Genomic DNA, 17,221 nt, shown 5'->3' on the forward strand with positions numbered 1-17,221 from the left:
ATCCCTGCTCTCCCAGGGAAGAAGAAACGAGGCAATAAAGTGGTAGCAAAGCCCCAGGATGGCACCAGGCAGCTCCAGGCGCCTTGGGACATGCTGCATCAGCCTCCGGCTCCGCCCGGGCAGCCTGAAATGCGTAGGCACAACCCCCGGGTGGGTGCGAGCCTCCCCCAGCCCCGTGCACCCCGCAGGGACCCCGCTGCTCCCTCTGCCTTCCTGGGGCAGGCAGTGGTCCCTCCAACTGCCCTGCTCACCCTAGCGCAGCCCCAAAAATCACAGCTCTATTGCCCCGTGTGCCGCCAGAGCTCACACCCGGGGGGCAAATGTGGGCTGGAGGGGGGAGCATTGGCCCCTGCCTGCAGCTGGGAAGGCAGAGCCCCCCGGTAGCGCCCAGGCTCAGCCTAAGCTGCCTTGCAGAGCCTCAGCTCCCTGCCAGCTGCTCGGGCGTTGCGGTGCCTGGCCGTGCCCAGCCGTGCCTGTACGGCTGCCGGGATTAGGGAGCTCCGGGGGGGACTCTGCCCTGAGGGGCTCTGCCCTGAGCTTGGCCCCAGAGCGCCCAGGAGGTGGGCAGGGGCTGCCGGCACAGGCGAAATCCCTTCGACCGCAGCGCTTGAAGCAGGAGCCTGTGTTTCTTACTGGGTAAGACGACGCCAAACACATCCCAGGGAGGCGGGGGGGAAGATGAGCACGGTTGCTGCTGGCCCCCCAACTGCAGGCTGTGATCCCAGCTCTCCCTTATGCATCCAAGGGGGGCTGGAGGGACCCCGTGCCTGGAGCTAAGAGCAGCTGATCCACCAGCCTGGCAGGGCAAGCGTGGCCCTGGGGCATCCCTGGCCCCGTGGCCAGTGTGTGGGGCCAGCAGCCCTCCCCCCAGAAGCCCCCGTGCAGCGGTTAGCAGGGTGGGCTATGGGGGCAATGGGCACAGCGTGCAGAGCGGGGCTGTGCGAGGGCTGGCACGTGCTGCATCCCACCAGCCCCACGGTGCCACGTCTCATGAGCCCCCAGAAGCTCTGCCCCCACCAGACTCCTGCTGGAGCCCTGCCGCTTGCTGCCACTTCACACCAGACTCCAGCTCCCCCGGGAGGTGCAGGCATCTGGGCAGGGACCTGCGGGACCCACACTGCCTTCCCACCCTGCCAGAGACGCCGCGAGGCCAGCAAAAAATGGGTGAACCCAAAATCTGGGGGGGAACCCAAGGCAGATGGTGAGCCCTACTCGGCACAATCTGGCAGAAGTTGGAAATCACGTAAAATGGGTCAGGGAGCTGCTCTGCTGAAGCAGGGTTCATTTCCCAGCAAGCAACCACCAGCACGGGGCGGGGACCCATTTCAAACCCACCACAGCTGGGGACCACCGGAGGGGACTCGGGGTGACAGCAGTGTCACAGCACACCGAGCCCCGGCATCCCATCTGCCACCTGGGGACACCGTCACCGTCACCTGCCATATGCCGGCACCCCTCGCCACAGCAAGCCCCGGCCAACCCACCGACGCCAACCTCCCGCCTCGCCGGGAGCCGGGTCAGCCCCAAATCTGCCGGGAGCCGCGTGGCAGTACCTTTGGGACGTGGGGACGCTGGCGGAGCGGGGCTGGCTGCCTCTCGCCGGGGCTGGCTCTGCACATTGGCAGGAAGGTCATGGCAGATGGGGAGGAGGGGGGTAAAGATCAGCACGGAGATTAGGGAGGCATTTTTAGCCAACCAATCGCCATCCTGGCGTAACGAATCCTTGGCCGCACAAGGTGACAACACAACTGCGGAGATGGATGGGTATAAGCCGGGAGCCCCGCGTGGCCCGGCTGGTGGCGGTGGCAGGGGGTCCCCAGCCTCCCCGTGCTCCTCCGTGCGCTTTTGTCCCCTCCCGCTCTTCTCTTCCCTCCCCCTGCAAGCGTTTGCTCACACCCTCCCTTCCCCTCTCCTCTCCCCATCCAGAGCGGGGTCTGGGGGTGCCATGTGGCAAAGCCCCCTGGGGCCGGGGTGTTTGCAGGGGGCAGCAGGGACGTCTCCCCTCCGCCAGCCGTGGGAACGTCTCCCCTCCGCCAGCCGTGGGATGCCCTGGGGTGTTCAAACCTCCAGCCAGGGCAGGAGCAGCCCTGGTCTATGCGGTGACATTGCACAGGGTGGCCCTAAGGGGACACAGCTCCAGTCCCCCCATTGCCCCCTGCCCGGGGTCACCACGTCCCCCCCCGGACCACGAGCCTGGCTGGGGGAGCTGCGGGTGGCCCCCATGCCCTGGCTGGGCATTTTGGGGCACAAAGGGGACTTTGTGTGCCTCCAGCGAGCCCTGAGCCCTTTGCTCGGGCGTGTGAGCCTGGCGGGGAGCAGCCCGGGGTGTCCCCCGGGACCCCAGCCAAGGCTTTGCAGCCCAGGTCCAAAGAGCGCTGCCGGCGGGACGGGCTGTGGTGACGGCCAGGATGGCACCGGCGCCCCGGGCTCCCACCACGCTCCTGTGCTCCAAGCAGGGGAGCGAGACCCCCCTCGAAAGGGCCACCGGTGCCCGGCACAGAGCAGCGGCACGGGGTGGGGAAGGAGGCCGTGCCTGGGGGAGCTGGGGGATCTTCGCCCCGGTGCCCCCCGGGTGGGATCAGGCAGCGCCCCGTGGCTGGGGACAGCCCGGCCATCGCTCGGGCCGCGTGGGGACGGCGCAGGCCCAGGCCGCCCGCCCGCCCGCAGAGCCCCTTCCCCGCCGAAACGGGGGGTGATGGCGGCGGCGGGGCTGGCGTCGCTCCCCGGGGCCACGCGGGGGCGGGATGAGGGGGGACACCGGTGGGGACGTGGAGGGGGCAACGCGAGTGGGGATGTGGAAGGGCTGTCACGAGTGGGGACGCGGAGGGGGTCTGTGGCGGGGACATGGAGGAGGTGACACGAGTGGGGACGCGGACGGAGCGGGTGTCTGTGGCGGGGACTGGAGGGGCGGCACTGGGGGGCGGGGCCGCTGCGGGGCGGCGGTGACCGTTCGTATCAGGCAGCGCCGCGGGCACCGCCACGCCCGGGCCGCAGGGGGCCTGCGCGCCCCGCTCAGGCAGCGCCGCGGCCACCCGCGCCGCCAGGGGGCCTTCGGGAGGCCGGAAGCGGCCGCGCGGCGCAGGCGCGCTCCTTTCCGCTCTTGGGCCCGCCGCCGCCGCCACGGTGAGGCCGCGCTCGGGGCCCCATCGGCCTCGCATCGGCGCCATCGCGGGGCGGCGGCGTGGGGCCGCTGCTTGGCAGCGGGGGGGAGCCCTGCCCCGGCCCCCCGCGGCGGAATTGCCGGGACGAGGGGGGTCTAGGCCCGAGTTGGCGGGGCGGGAGGGAGCGGGGGGCGGTAGGCCGCGGGGGGGTGCCGTTACCGGGGGCCAGGCCCCGGGCTGGGGGGGGCTGCTCCAGGCTTCCCCCGCCACGATGCAGAGGGGACCCGCGGCGGGAGCCCCGTTGGGTTCCCAGCGGTGGCACCGGGGCCTTCCACCCCCGAGGCTCCCGTGGCGGAGGTCCCTGCCGCTCGGCAGCTCCCTGCGCGCCGCCGTGCCCTGAACACCGGGAGCTCAGCGGTTCCCCGCTGCTCGGGCCGGAGCGACCCGGGCCTGGCGTGTCGGGAAGCATCGCCCGGAGCGGGGTGTCCGCTCCCTGGGGGGCAGCGCGGTTACGGGCTCTGGTGTGCCCCTGTGTGAGTGAGGGGTGCTGCCCCGCTCCGCTCCCGGCCCTGAGCGGGGGTGGGGGAGGCTTCCCTGCTCCCGAGCTCCCGGGTTAAGTGTGAAGTGACAACAGCAGCACCAGTGTCCTCAGGCCTTACCCTGGGCCGCCTCTCTGCCTCACCTGTGCCAGCCCTTGTCCCTTGTTTTGGCTGGTATCAGCTAGTTTACCGTCTTTAATATGGTGATGGGATTTAATGGTAAGGGTCAAAAGTTTGGACGGCTCAGTTTTCCCTCACAGGAGAACAATGGGAAGGGATGCCCAGCAGCTCAGGTGTTGAAAAGTAGTTCAGAAAGCTCTTACAGGAGACAGCAATCTGGGGGGTGTTATTCAAGCGTTAGGCTTTTCATACAAACTAGCACTGTTGTTATTTCACTATTTGTGGTAGACTCCCAAATGCCTTTGTTCTACCTCAGCAGTATTTACTGTCTACTGCTTATCTCGTGTTTAGATGTTGATGCCCAAGAAGAACCGAATTGCCATCTACGAACTCCTTTTTAAGGAGGGAGTGATGGTGGCCAAGAAAGATGTCCACATGCCGAAGCACCCAGAGCTCGTCGACAAGAACGTGCCCAACCTCCATGTCATGAAAGCCATGCAGGTACGGAGGTGAGGGCGGGCTGCCAGGGCCGGGCTGCCAGCCAGCCGGGATCCGGGCACGTAAGATTGTTGTGAATAAACAGCGTCAACTGTTAACAAAAAAACATTTTCACATGTTGCCTTGTATTTGCTGTTTCTTTACTATTACAGTTATTTTCCCATTTTCCTGAATTTTGCTGTTTCCTCTTTGACTTATTGTTCCCTACAGACCGTGCAAGGTTATTCTTTTGTGGATCCACATCTCTAGCTCTGTTTTTGAAGCTATGATACCTCCATGTGTGGTAGCCTTGTATTTTCTCACAGGATGGGAATGATGCTGTAATTTTGTCCCGTGCACGTGAACTTTCATCTGTTCCTAAATTTTTATTCCCCACATAGCCCCGATAAGCTCTTGTGTTCATAAAAACATCTGCTGAGGGTGTTGATGGGAGATGTTGAATGATGATAGGGATCATACATGAGGTAATTGAGAATTCTCTCTCTAGTCTCTGAAATCCCGTGGTTATGTGAAAGAGCAGTTTGCGTGGAGGCATTTCTACTGGTATCTGACCAACGAGGGCATCCAGTACCTGCGCGATTACCTTCACCTCCCCCCTGAGATCGTCCCTGCAACCCTGCGCCGGAGCCGCCCAGAGACTGGCAGACCACGGCCCAAAGGTAAGCGGGGGTTGAGGTGACTGAGTCAGCTGGAGGGAGCAGGGAACGAGGTTAAGCGTGTTGGACAGAGCCGGTGTAGTCAGCTGCACGTCAGCTTCCCGAGCAGACTGCTGTGAGTTGCTGTGATTTTGGGGTGTATGAACATTGATAGATCAAGGAGGCACGTATAGGTTTTATTGCTTTTGTCTCTGGCACTAGTCCGATGGCCACTGTCCTACTGAAAAGTTGGAGAGGGCTAAAGAAAACTGTGGGACTGACTGGGAGAAATGCTTTGAGTGTGGGACTTGGCCTTCTCTGGTAACACAGGTGACTGGAATTACCTAGAGCAGGCACGCTGAAACCGCAGGCTGCGGATTGAGGTACCTGTTGGTGCCCAGACATGGCTGAGGTCCGAGGCAGGGGATGTCTGTAGCTGTCAGGGTTTTTCAAAAGCTGTGCTTGTCTTTTGGGAAGAGCCTGCAGCAATCACTGCAGTTCTCCCTCAGGAGAACAGTGCGTGTGCTGCCTGTCTCCTCCAGCAGGTACAGAGAACCTCGTCTCTGGCTGCGTTATCCTGAGAAGGACTGCCTGGGAGGCTGTTGGATGAAAGTTGCACGCCTAGGCTAGGATTGCGGAGACAGGGAACAAACTTGAATTTGGATGTAGCACGCAGGTGCGGGATTCGATGACTGAAAGCGAAAGCGAAGCCTGGGTGCTGGATGTGCTTCACGTGGGGGTTCAGCTGTGGTACCTGCCGTCAAGTCGGATACCCGCAGTTCTGGCTTTATCACGTGCACTTAACGAGCTCTTAAGCAGGTCAGATTATTAAAGCTGCCTTCACTTTTTAAAAGATGTACACCAAATACCTGTGGTATATTGGGCTTGTAGTTCTGAATTTTTCTTGGTGGGTTTTTCATACCCCAAAGTGAAGGAGGTACTGGTCAAGCAAACAGATGTATTGCTGATGCTGACCTCTCGGGTTGCCCGCAGCTGCCTCTTTACAGGCGCGTCCCTACAAAATGTGTTGTAGACCCACCTGCGATGGCTGAAACGTATTTCCAGGTGGTGTTCTTCTCTGGTTGCAAATAGCAATATTAAATAATAAAGTTTGGGTTGCAAACCTGCCTGTTTAGTCCACATAAGGCAGAAGCTATGCTTTTTCCTTGTGGATGCTTGGCATTGGCCTATGAAGGGCTTGTGAACCATTTTGATACCATTTGTGGTGAGCAATGTCGTACAGTAGTGCAGTATAAATAAACTTGAGGTGAATGCGCTGAAGCCACCATGCCCCTCAATTCAGTTCTGAAAAGATGACTGTGTTCCAAACTAATAATTCGGAATAGGAATGATGGTTACGTTGCTTGTGTGCATTTCGAAATGCTCTGCAAAATGCTTTCTGCTTGATTTTCCCGGTTTCTTGTCCAGTAGTAGAGAAGAAACACCACAGTGCAGAACATAGATTGTAAAATTGCCCAGAAGATCTTTGGGGAGACAAAAACTTGTGGAAACGTAGAGAAAGGAGAGAGAAAATTGCTGCAGCCGTGGCTGGCAGAACAGCATTGCCAGGTCTCTAGGGGCAAGAAATGTTTCTTTTCCCTCAGGGCGGGAGGTGGTGGGTCTGTCTGCCTTGTGTGGAGTTGCCTCTTGGGTTTACCAAGAACGATGTTGTAGGATGTCATCCTGCCCTTAAAGAAGGACGCGCTTTGTGAAAGGGGAGTCCTGCACGACAGAGCTCTTTCTGGTAGATGGCAGGAGTCTGCTTTTCCTGCTTCTGAGCTACATCATATCGCGACAGCAAGTACTGGATGCTGCACTGGGGATGGAGGCTGTGGGCATGGGGTGCTGAGGAGTTCACCTCCATCTCCCGCAACTTGTTTTTTAGCCTAACAAAACTGTAGCATCATCTGCTTCAAAGGAAAGAATTGCATTGAAACTAGGAAGATGATGGTTTCTCTGATCTCTGAGTAGCTTTAGATGTTATCAAATTTATTCTTCAGATGCTGTGTTTATTCAGCAAGCTAAAGAAACTGCATCTCTAATGGGAGGTTGGGGCTTACGGTTCCTGGCTAAAATTTGCTCAGGGTTTCTGTCATGAGGAAGCTTCACTTTGCAGCATCACAGCCCTTTTCAGGGCAGTGCCAGTGACCTCATTCAGTCCGCACCTTGGCAGGGTTAGCTGGTAGGGCTGCACAAATTGTCTGTTTCTGTGCTGTTTCTCTGTGGATTACCTGCCTTAGGCTGCAGCAGATGAGGAGTCGCGGCGGTGTGTGTGGATGGTGGTGCAGAATCCAAGCTTACGGGTCTCGCTTGACCTCTTGGGGTTTGGGGGCCTTTTCTGGCACTTCCATGCAGTGCTATCGACTTTCTCGAGTAAGGCTTGGTACAAAAGCTGGAAGTTAGTCTAAAGCAGGTACCACAAATACACTACTGTGTATTTGATATTTGCAGTTTGTGTCTCTGTTACAGATGTAATTGAACTGTTAGAAATTGAGGATGGACAGATCTGAAGGTTAAAAAAAAAAAAAATCCATTGGCTAGGGGATGCACCATGATGGTTTAGCCTGACAGAAAGGAAGGACATAGAAGTGCTTGTAGGATAAGTTAATGCTTGCACATCAGTGGGTAGTGTTTCTCTTTGTAATAAAAGCACCTGTTGTAAGGACTGGGTTTTGTATGGGAAAACTAGTGCCTGTAGTATAAACCAAGCCTGTAGAAGTGCGCGATTCGTGTTTCTCGCAGAATGGTTGAGACTGTGAGTACACTGTGGTGCGCCAGGCAGCAACCGCCCTTAAATGTGTCTTACTGCCTGAGCATGAAGACCTTGGCCTGGCGCTGCGGGGGCGTATTTCGTCTTTGATGCTCAGGGTGAACCCCACAAGAGTGGCGCAGAGGCTGGCAGTTCCACCACATCTGTTTCTTTCCTGCAGGTGTTCTGTCTGATATTAATCTGATGTTACATAGATAATCTGCTCTTAGTTTTATTAATCTATTCCATTGTGGAGGATTTGTGATACTGATAGTGTAGCTGTATTTTAGGTTGGGATCAGAATGTCATGCAATTTGTGACTTAACTATGAACAAGCTTGTTGGACGTGACAGATTCCCTGTATTTCTGACCTTTTTTTTATTATCATTAATTTTTGGCTCTTGCGTGAAGGCCAGAAGACTGTTGAGATGATGCTGTAAATCCATTTTTCACATAATTTAACTTCAACCCAAGCACAAGCTCTGGTGCACTTGAGCAGATTTCACCCGTAAAGTGAAGTTTTCCTTATTATATCACTTTTTTGTGTAGGTTTATATACACTAAGATGTCGAAGGTGCAGCTCTGCTGGCAGATCTAATGCTTAACTGGAGGGCTTTTTTTCCTTCTTGAGATGCAGGGTCACCCACGGAATGAGTTGTTTGTGTCCTGGGTAAGCAGTGTGTTTGATGTTCCTGTTTTCTCTTTCAGGTCTGGAAGGTGAACGCCCTGCACGTCTTACCCGGGGAGAAGCCGACAGGGATACGTACAGACGCAGTGCTGTTCCACGTGAGTGTCCATCGTGTTGCTGTGTGAATATCAGGCCGACCTTGCTCTTTGTGCAGGTTGTCTCTTTGGGAGAATTGTCTTCAGTATTGGCCTCCTTTCAAGAAGGAAAGGGGAAAAGTAGGCTCTTGGCGTAGCTTAGGCATTTATGCAACAGAGTTCATCTGTATCTGCTTATGGATATGATTCTTTTCTTGAATTTTGTCAAGCTGGGCTATGGGATTTTCTCTGGGGTGGGTTCAGTAACTCTCTGTCTCAATAATAGCTATTTTACTTTGCTATATTTTGCCTCAAGTTTTAGTTGTCTTTGATTGTAAACCTTTGATTCCAAGCAGGAGTGTGGTACTTGGGGAGCGTATTGCTTGGTTAGTAACTCATTCATCTCTCTCTTCAGCTGGTGCTGACAAGAAGGCTGAGGCTGGTGCTGGAGCAGCCACTGAATTCCAGTTTGTGAGTATTTGCATTCAAGATTTGCTTCCTTTATTGAGGCTTTGATTAGGAGAAACTGGATAGGTCATATCTCCATGCTCTTTAGCGTGGTGCCTCTCAGGTATGCCAGCTGGGGTCGGGTATTTGGCTCTGATTGTGTGAGAGAGGCTGGCAGCTGTTGCCCTCTGTGCCCAGCTCGCTTGCTGCATTCCTGTTGGGGAAACTACGTGATGGCCTCGCTGCTCTGACGGGAAGCCAGTGACACATTAGAGAAGCAAGCCAAGCTCTCTGGAGGAAACGCATGATTTTATACTTCAGAAATAGAAGAGTTTCAGACATGATCCACAGAGCTGGCTAGGATGGGTTGGTTTGGTTCTTAGACTCACTCATCTGACTAACCCGTGTCAGTCTCAAACAGACCCGAGTTAGGCTGTGCGTGGGGCAGGGGATGCTTATCAAAGTAACGCAAAGTTGAGGGAAGACAGCTAGCTCTTTCATGATGTTGGTTCTTGCTGCTCTGTAATTGCCGCTGTCACTTGCTGAATACAGTGACTTCTAATGCTCTTCCTTTTCTGTTGCAGAGAGGTGGATTTGGTCGTGGACGTGGTCAGCCGCCTCAGTAGAACTTCCTGCTCATGTTTTGTGTATAATAAAACAGGTGAAAATGCCACCTGGGTTGCATCGCTGTGTCTTATTTAAGTGCATAAATGTGGAGCTCACATAGCAGAGAAGCGACTCACATCTTTGTGCAACAACAGTAGTGCAATAACTTGTGATTAGAAAGCAGGTTATGGGAAGGAACTTCGTAGGTTCGGTGGTTACTGATGTAGGGTTTTGCTAGCGTGTAGAGGTGATGCTTATGGAGGAATGAGGAGCATTGGTTCATGGCAGCGCAGAAGCGCTGCAGGCAGTTTTTCTGCTCTGCCCAGGAAGACGCTCATTTCCAGTAATTCCCAGTAATGCCGTAATCTGGGCTGAGAGACAGGTCTGTTCTGCAGACAGAAAATTCAGTAAGTTCGGCTCTGTTGGCCTGAGGCCCTCTGTGAATCGGACCTAACCAGTGCAGGCAGGTGAGCGTTTCCTTTATCCCAGTTCTGAAATCGCTGGGTTAATTAACCATGGCTTAAGAAAGACGGGGTGGTTGTGACAGCGCCTGGGGCCGAGCTGGGTCGCGGGGTCCCCTGCAGCGTCGCGGGGTCCCCTGCAGCGCGCAGCCTGCCAGCAGATGTCACCCGCCAGCTGGGAACGGGGCGGCGCTCGCTGGGAGTGGGTTCCTGTCGCCTGGCGAACGGTGTCCTGTTCCGGGCAGCCTTAGCGTCACAGGAGCGTGGACACTAACCCGGGGGAACGGAGTTCATCCCAGTCCTAGCTGGAGGTGAAGGAAATGGGGGGCATGAGATTTTTTTTTTAATTTATTTTATTTCTGAGGGAGTCAGAACTGTAGGGATAGACAAGGTCTTTCAAATCTGTGTTTTAACTGACCCATCTGCCTCTGTTGAAGTTTGTAGGCTGTGATTTAGCTAAACCTAATCCAGACTGACCTGCTGAATCCCAGGTGACTGGATTTAGCTAAGATGCGGTTTACATCCTTGTTCTAATGGGTTAAAAAAGCTGCTCTTTTTTTGACTTGTGAGTGATATTCTTGAGTTTCTGGGTTATCTGCATCAATTGGGGCTTTTGGTTCAAGTTTCTGCTTATTTTGCCCTACAGTGTAGCGGTAATGCTTACACTTGCTGCTACGCATTTGTAGTTGAGATCCTGTTTGGGTGGCAGCATTGTGTTCAGCAAAACACTTAGCTTATGTGGAATTAAGCAACTATTTAAAATCACTCGGAGTACTTCGGTGTGTGGCAGTTGGTACGAAGTGCTGCATGTTTTCTTCTAAAAGAACATTTGACTCAGTACAGGGAAGATCTGACCGAGCAAGTAAAAACTGCTTTTGTTTTGGGGTGAGGAGCGCGGGGCTGAGCAGACCCTTTACCCCCACCTTCTCGCTCCGGTTCCACCCGCCAGCGGGTCCCGGCCTCAGCGTTTGGCCGCCCGCATGGACGGACGGACGGACAGACGGACAGGCCCGAGCGCTGTGGCCCTTCCCGCGCTCCCCCTGGACGGTGCCTCCCGTAGGTCCGCGGCCTTTTACACCACCGACCTGCGGAGTCGGATGTTAAAGGTTTTTTGGTTTATCCTCCGTTTTCGACTGTCTCCCGTGGCGCGGGTCTGGCTGCTGGAGCCCAGACAGCGCAGAGGAGCGCTTTCCTCCGGGGGGGGGCACGCAGCGGGGCCGGGCCGCGGACCCTCGGCGCGGGGGGGGCGATGCTGGCGCTGGCCGCTCCCGGGCGCGATTTCGGGGCTCCAGGCCGCGGGGGACATCGCGCCCTGGGGCGGCAGGGCCGCGGGGAGCGCGGAGGCTGTGCAACGGGGGGGGGGGGGGGCTGCAAGTGCCCCCCCGGCGGCGCGGCGCTGGCGGCCCCGGGCTGAGGCGGCCCCGCAGCCGCCCCCGCCCCCCCGCTTTGTTCCGCTCCCCCCGCGGCCGCGCTGCGCCACTGGCGTAACCCCCCCCGCCCGGCGCGAGGCGGACGCGCTTCCCTCCGCGGCGCCTGCGCGCTTGGCCGCTGTCACAGCCCGGCCCCGGCGCCTTTTGCGTAACGGCCCGGGCGCCCCAGCGCGCAGCGCCCGGCGGCTCGCGGGCGCCCGCCGTATTCTCGAAGGCGGCCTGCGCCGCTGGCGCGGAGGCGGAGGCGTGGTGGCGCCGTCTTGCGCGGGGGGGAGCGATTCTGGAAGCCGGGCTGCGCCGTCTGCGTGGCGGGCGCCGCCTCTGCCGCCCGGCGGCTCTGCGCCGTTTGCGTAGCGTGCCCCAAGATGGCGTCGCGGTCGTCGTCGTCGGCGGTGGCCGGAGCGCTGGCAGCGGCGGCGGAGCGGCTGGAAGTGAAGGGCGGGATGAGGCGGGCGAAAGGCGGCAGCGCGTAGCGGGCGGCTCCCGGCCTGCGGGAGACAGAGCGAGACCGAGAAAGAGACTGTCGCGGGCGGGCGGCCCCCTCCGCCCCCCCCGCCCTTCCCCGCCCGCCCCTCGCGGCAGCCCCGGCGGGTCCTTCCCGGCGCCGCCACCCTGCCCGCCCCCGCCGCCCCCGCCCTCTAGGCCGCGGGCCTCGCCGTCCCCCGGCCGCCCCCTCGCCGCGGAGGATGATGAAGCTCAAGTCCAACCAGACGCGAACCTACGACGGGGACGGCTACAAGAAGCGGGCGGCCTGCCTCTGCTTCCGCAGCGAGAGCGAGGAGGAGGTGAGGGCCGGGGGCCGCGGCCGGGGACCGGGACCCCCGACCCGGGGCAGGGGTGGGGGCGAAGCCGGGGCCCCCCGCGCAGCGGCCTGCGCCCCCGGAGCCGCCCGTGACTTGGTTGCAGGGGGATTTTTTTTTTCCTCTAGGTGCAATTAAGCGTCGCTGGGAAAGTTGGTGTTTCTCCCCCGTCTTTATTTCTCTCCGCTAAACGTGAGAAAAATGCCCAGAGTGAAATGCTCGTGGGGTGGTGGAGCAGCCTGGTAAGGAGTGTTGTGGCACGGGATGGGGTTTGGCAGCTGAGTGGACCGACCATGCTGGCAGAACTTCAGTCCAGCACATCACATGAGATGGGAGAGGAAACCTGACCTTGGATTTATAAAAAGAAACTGGGATAAAAGGGGCCTGATGGAGTGCCAGAAGCTGCTGTCCAGAGAGGCTTGGGAGGAAGTGGGAATTGAAGGTAGATTGGTTAGTCTAAGAACGGCCGTGTTGCTAAGTGGTTGTATTGTCCGTGGAGTTAAAAAGAGAAACTTTACTCGGATGTGCAATTTTTCACTGTTCTCTTTCAATATCATCTTAACGTGGGCTTGGGGTACTCGGGACAAGCTGGGCTGCAGGTCTTTTTTTTGCTTCTTCTGGAGTCAGGCATACTTCGTTTCATTTAGTGGTTCCTGAGCGGCTGTGCTACAGTCTTTGTTCTCCTGATTATCATATTTGTAGCTACAGGAAATCAGAAGGGAATGCAGACAGTTCACTGGAGGAAAGTAAATTAGCATTCCATTCAGTTATTATTTAACATGGTGAAGGAGGCTTGACAAACCCTTTGTAGCTGTGCTGTCATGGTGAAGAGTGTCAACATTTCAAGCACAAATGGTCTGAAATGAAAACAATATGTTTTGGTGCAGCGTTCGTCATAGCTGGTCCTTCCCACTGACTTTCAGGAAATTTATGACACTTTGAACTAACTATGAAGAAGAGCGTGATCGTATTGTGTAATGATGTTGGGGCTACTGGGGCTAATCGGCATGGGTGGTTGAAGGCATCTGAGTTTCCTGATGCGATTTTACACAATTTGTGAGGCAAGCGTGGCAATTCTTCTCAAGAGTTAGGTGCTTGACCATGTTTGATTACAGTATGGTTGAAGATAGACGTGTAATTTTAACAGCTACCTGATGCAATCAGCTTTTGACTGGTTGTTAGTCTTTATTTTCCCACGCTTCGATTTGCAGCGTCATACGGGCTCCAGCTTTCCCCACGGCGGTGGTCTCTCACATCTCTGGCCAGTGGGAACTGGTGTGCAGAGCTCTTACTGTGTTGGTGACACAAAGGTTCGTTAACGTGGCAGTTTCACAATACTGACCTGAGGTGCTTGAAGAAAGAAAAGTAAATTTGTTCTAGAGGCATGCTAACTTGTGACAAATTTCTTTCGGTGTAGGTTGAGCTGGTTAGGTTTGTTTAAGGTTGAGCTTTAAAGCCGTTTTTATGTCAAAGTTGTCTCTGTGTTGTGGTTTGCAACAACTTTCAGTGGATTGAAAATCTCATTTAATTTAAACTGGGACAATTTCAGGCTTTACTTTCTAGGTAAGACCTAGAGTAGAATGATCTGTTTCCAGCTTCAAAGGCAGGAGTTGGGGTAGCTGTCTCCCTGTGCTAATTGTGCCTTGTCATTTCCACGGGTCTGTTACAGAGGCTGCAAGTAAAGCTCTGGAAAACTTTGTGTGTATCAGGGCAATAGAGGTTCTCACGTGAGCATCGTTTTCTCACTTGAGCTGTGGTCACTGTTAGTGTTTGGCCTTGTCCCTGATCTCCCCAGTAAAATCAGGTGGTGTGTTGTACTGTGCTGTGACACGTTAAGGAGCACTAATGGCTTTGTAAATGATGCAGCATGCAACATAGATTGATTTCCTCAAGTATGTGCATGTGTGTGCTTTTTTGTAAGTGAGCCACAGAAATGGTGAAGCAATGAATTACAGTAGTGTCTTCTTTTGAATTGGCCTCCTGAGGACATCACACAGCCTTTCAACCACCATATTTATTTATGGTATCTATGTATTTAACGCAGAGCTGAAACTGCGTCCTGTGTTCTCATCTATTACCTGCTGCAGCAGCTGGTCATGAGGTGGACTTTTTCAAGAAATGCATTTAGGAGAGTTATTATCAAGTCGTGCCATACTAAACACACACACACGCCGGAATGGGCTCCTTTCTCAGATACCGCCCTTGATCTTAGTCAAAAGGCCTAGAAGCCATTTAAATTATGCTTGTATCGCTTACTGAAATCAGCAAGCAGGAAACTTTGATTTTTATTAATTTCTCTTTCTAATTTTTTCTTAGGTTAATTCTCATTTGTTGGCGTTTATTTAAACTTTGAGAGAAGTCTACTTGTCTAATCTTACTGCTACTTGCACTTTTTCAATAACAACAAAGGTGTTATGTGTACACATTTAATTACATAGTTTAACATGTCGGTGAAAGATTTCTTGATTTTAGTTTTCTCTTGGAGAATAATATGGGGGTTTTTGTGTGCTACTGACATATTTTATTATCGATTACTTCTATTTAAATGGAAATTGAGATCTATTTTAAAAGGCCTCTCCAGGGAGGGGGGAAAAAACAGAACCAAAGTGTGTTAAAGACATATTGAAAGCTTACTGTTTAAAAAGAAAAGAAAAAAAAAAAAACGCATGTTTCAATAAATGATTTAAACTTGCTGTATTAAAGTATTATTATTTTTTTCTAGGACTGGCTGTTTCTGGTTACGGTTTCTTTTAAATGCTTAAGAAATAGTAGATCTTAGCTCTCATGTTTCTTCATTTCCTGCTATGAATTAAAAAAACCCTAAGTTTTCTCCCTTTTTGAACCCCTAATTAGTTCCTGCATTAAAAAATTTTGTCAATGAACAAGAAGAAACAAGAAAAATTCTGTTTACACTTGCAGAGGAAGCTCCTTTTTTTCTTTTTAGTTGTTTACCCCCTAACTCTTCAGTTCATTGATTTGATTTTCTTTAAAATCTTAGCAATCAATGGAGATTACTGAAACAGCATGTCTTTGGTTAGGCATTAAATTTGCAAATAAAGAGTCTTAACACAATAACATTTTTGTTTCTTTTTTTTAGTTTTTAAGTGACTTATTTTTTTCCTTATGCTGCTCGAGGTTGCACATTTTCTCTGTATTGCGTTTGGAAGCTACTACTTTTGGACATGAAAGAAGCTCTGGAACGTTATTGGAAGACCAAATGTTGGCTGAAAAGATGTCTTTGTTACATATTCCTTTAAAAAGCAGCACAGGGAGAATTCATTTAAACATGAATCTCAAATGGAGCAAAAAAAGCCATTTCTTAATTGGGCTGTGTGGAAAAAATCTCTATCTGCGTTGTTTCATAAACAGTAAGCCACCGCAGAGCGATGTCTCTTTGGGCAGGAGGGAGAACGGGGGGAATCAACAGGATTAATTCAAAGAGAGTGTGAGCAGACTTCAAAGGACCTTTCGGCAACTGAACGCCGGGGCTCTGCTATTTTCATCTTTTCAAATGGGGTAAACTCCCTTGATACTTGCTGCTTCTGCCGAAGTGGGGAAGGAGAGTGTGCAGATCCAGAGATCCCAGATCTTGTGTTACCTCTGAAATCACTCGTTTTATTGCTTGTGATGTCAGTGTCTCTCAATATTGCTATTATGGTGTTATTTTTAAATAACACAAGTATTTTTTGTGTAGACCAGCTGTTTCAATGAGGAAATGTTCCAGAAAATTTCACTAATGTCTTACTATGATGAAGCAGATGGGAGCCTGCTCAATGGCAGCATCTCTGTGTTATATTTTAACAGAAATAAAAAGGGAACCGTTTGGCTTTAAGTCCCGTGCTGGTGTAGCTACAGGTTTAAGCATGCCTGCATTGTATCTGGTGAAAGGACAAGCTGCTCATTAACAACTGGTATTTTTAAAGACTTTTTGGAGGAAATGCTTCGGAAAGAATAGGATCCAGGATTGGTCGTCTTTTCTTAATTGTGAATGAAGTCTAAATTGAGATGAGAAAATAGAACTTTCGCACAGCGTCTGGTGAGCGCCCTGGCTCTGCGGCTCTGTGAGCACGCCAAGCCAATACGGCCACCAAAAGCTACGTTTATGTAGCCCCACAACAGCCTCGGTTGGGGAAAGTAATTTGAATGCAAACTAACCTTTTCTTCTTGCTTCTCCTGGGTCAGTTTTAAACCAAGCTATGATGTAATACAGCAGTTCTCACATTTTAACTGTAGACTGCCTTGATGACCACACAGCGTTCCTGAGCCATCCTTTGTGCCTTCGCTTCAGTATAAAAATAGCTAAAACCACTCGGAGTACTTCACTGTTGGGATGTAAAGGGAGCCCAGCATCATATGATCATCGTCCTTTTCATGGAATATAGCCTCAGAACCTCTGTTCCGAGGGCTCGGCTCGACGCTGTTCCCTTCAGCTACGTAGAAGGGTTGTGGGTGAAACCAAATAGAGTTCTCCCTGTCTGTTGCTAACACATTACCACATCTCCAGTAAGATGTAGGCCAGTTTAGAAATAGTTCTCTTGCTTGTGCTTCTCCTGTTCCTCTCCGCTGTGCTTGTAGCTAGTTTTCTCCAAGAGCAAGAGTATAAACCTCTGCAAAACCTAGCTTTCATCTTAAAAAGTGTTTTCTAGCATTTTCATAAAGGCAGCTTTCATAAACGTTTTTACAAGCAGTTCCATGGTCTCTTGTGCTTTCCCAAACTACAAAAGAATGAAAAATGTTAAATTTTCACTTAATTTACTGGAAGCTCTGTAAGCTGTTGTGAAACTGAAGAATTGAGTCAGTTTTGTTCTGCTCGGCTCGGGGAAAGTGATGAACACGGAGGCAGTGCGCTCCACCCCGGGTCTGCTGAGAAGGACCCGGCAGTGGTGGCCGCTGCCTCTCCTCTGCATAACGCTTCTCTGAAATCCCTTTCATCTCAGATCCACTCATCGCCTGGCCAGAGGCTGTGGCTGGTTTTCCTACCTTTCTCTCCTCGCTTGTGTGGCGTCCCCCTCCCCTTTGTTTGTTTTTTAACCTCACGATCAGTTCCCTGACTTGGTTCATCTCCGCACCCTT

At 53.3% G+C, this 17,221-nt stretch overlaps 2 protein-coding genes across 4 annotated transcripts in view; both read left to right on the forward strand.

Annotated features, from left to right (window-relative positions):
* Window positions 1–3,044: 3,044 nt before the first annotated feature.
* On the forward strand, window positions 3,045–9,524 carry LOC309599056 (small ribosomal subunit protein eS10). 2 transcript variants are annotated; one of them, XM_082330172.1, is made up of 6 exons: window positions 3,045–3,123; window positions 4,112–4,261; window positions 4,746–4,917; window positions 8,351–8,428; window positions 8,820–8,875; window positions 9,436–9,524. In XM_082330172.1, the coding sequence occupies exons 2-6, from the start codon at window positions 4,112–4,114 to the stop codon at window positions 9,475–9,477; spliced, it is 498 nt and encodes a 165-aa protein (XP_082186298.1). In that variant the 5' UTR covers window positions 3,045–3,123; the 3' UTR covers window positions 9,478–9,524. The 2 variants fall into 2 exon arrangements, with proteins under 2 accessions (XP_082186298.1, XP_082186297.1); XM_082330171.1 differs by lacking the exon at window positions 3,045–3,123 and adding an exon at window positions 3,292–3,859.
* Window positions 9,525–11,520: 1,996 nt separating this feature from the next.
* NUDT3 (nudix hydrolase 3) overlaps window positions 11,521–17,221 on the forward strand; it is a 31,608-nt gene continuing 25,907 nt past the window's right edge. Inside the window, exons 1-2 of one of the 2 annotated variants that reach the window (XM_082330169.1) lie at window positions 11,521–12,133; window positions 12,277–12,390. In XM_082330169.1, the coding sequence (XP_082186295.1) occupies window positions 12,035–12,133; window positions 12,277–12,390 (213 nt within the window). In that variant the 5' untranslated portion in view covers window positions 11,521–12,034. The remainder of the gene's footprint in view (window positions 12,134–12,276; window positions 12,391–17,221) is intronic. The other variant, XM_082330170.1, reaches the window with a different exon arrangement.

This window comes from Platalea leucorodia (assembly GCF_965183815.1).
Source record: "Platalea leucorodia genome assembly, chromosome: 19".
Classification (NCBI taxonomy): Eukaryota; Metazoa; Chordata; class Aves; order Pelecaniformes; family Threskiornithidae; genus Platalea; species Platalea leucorodia.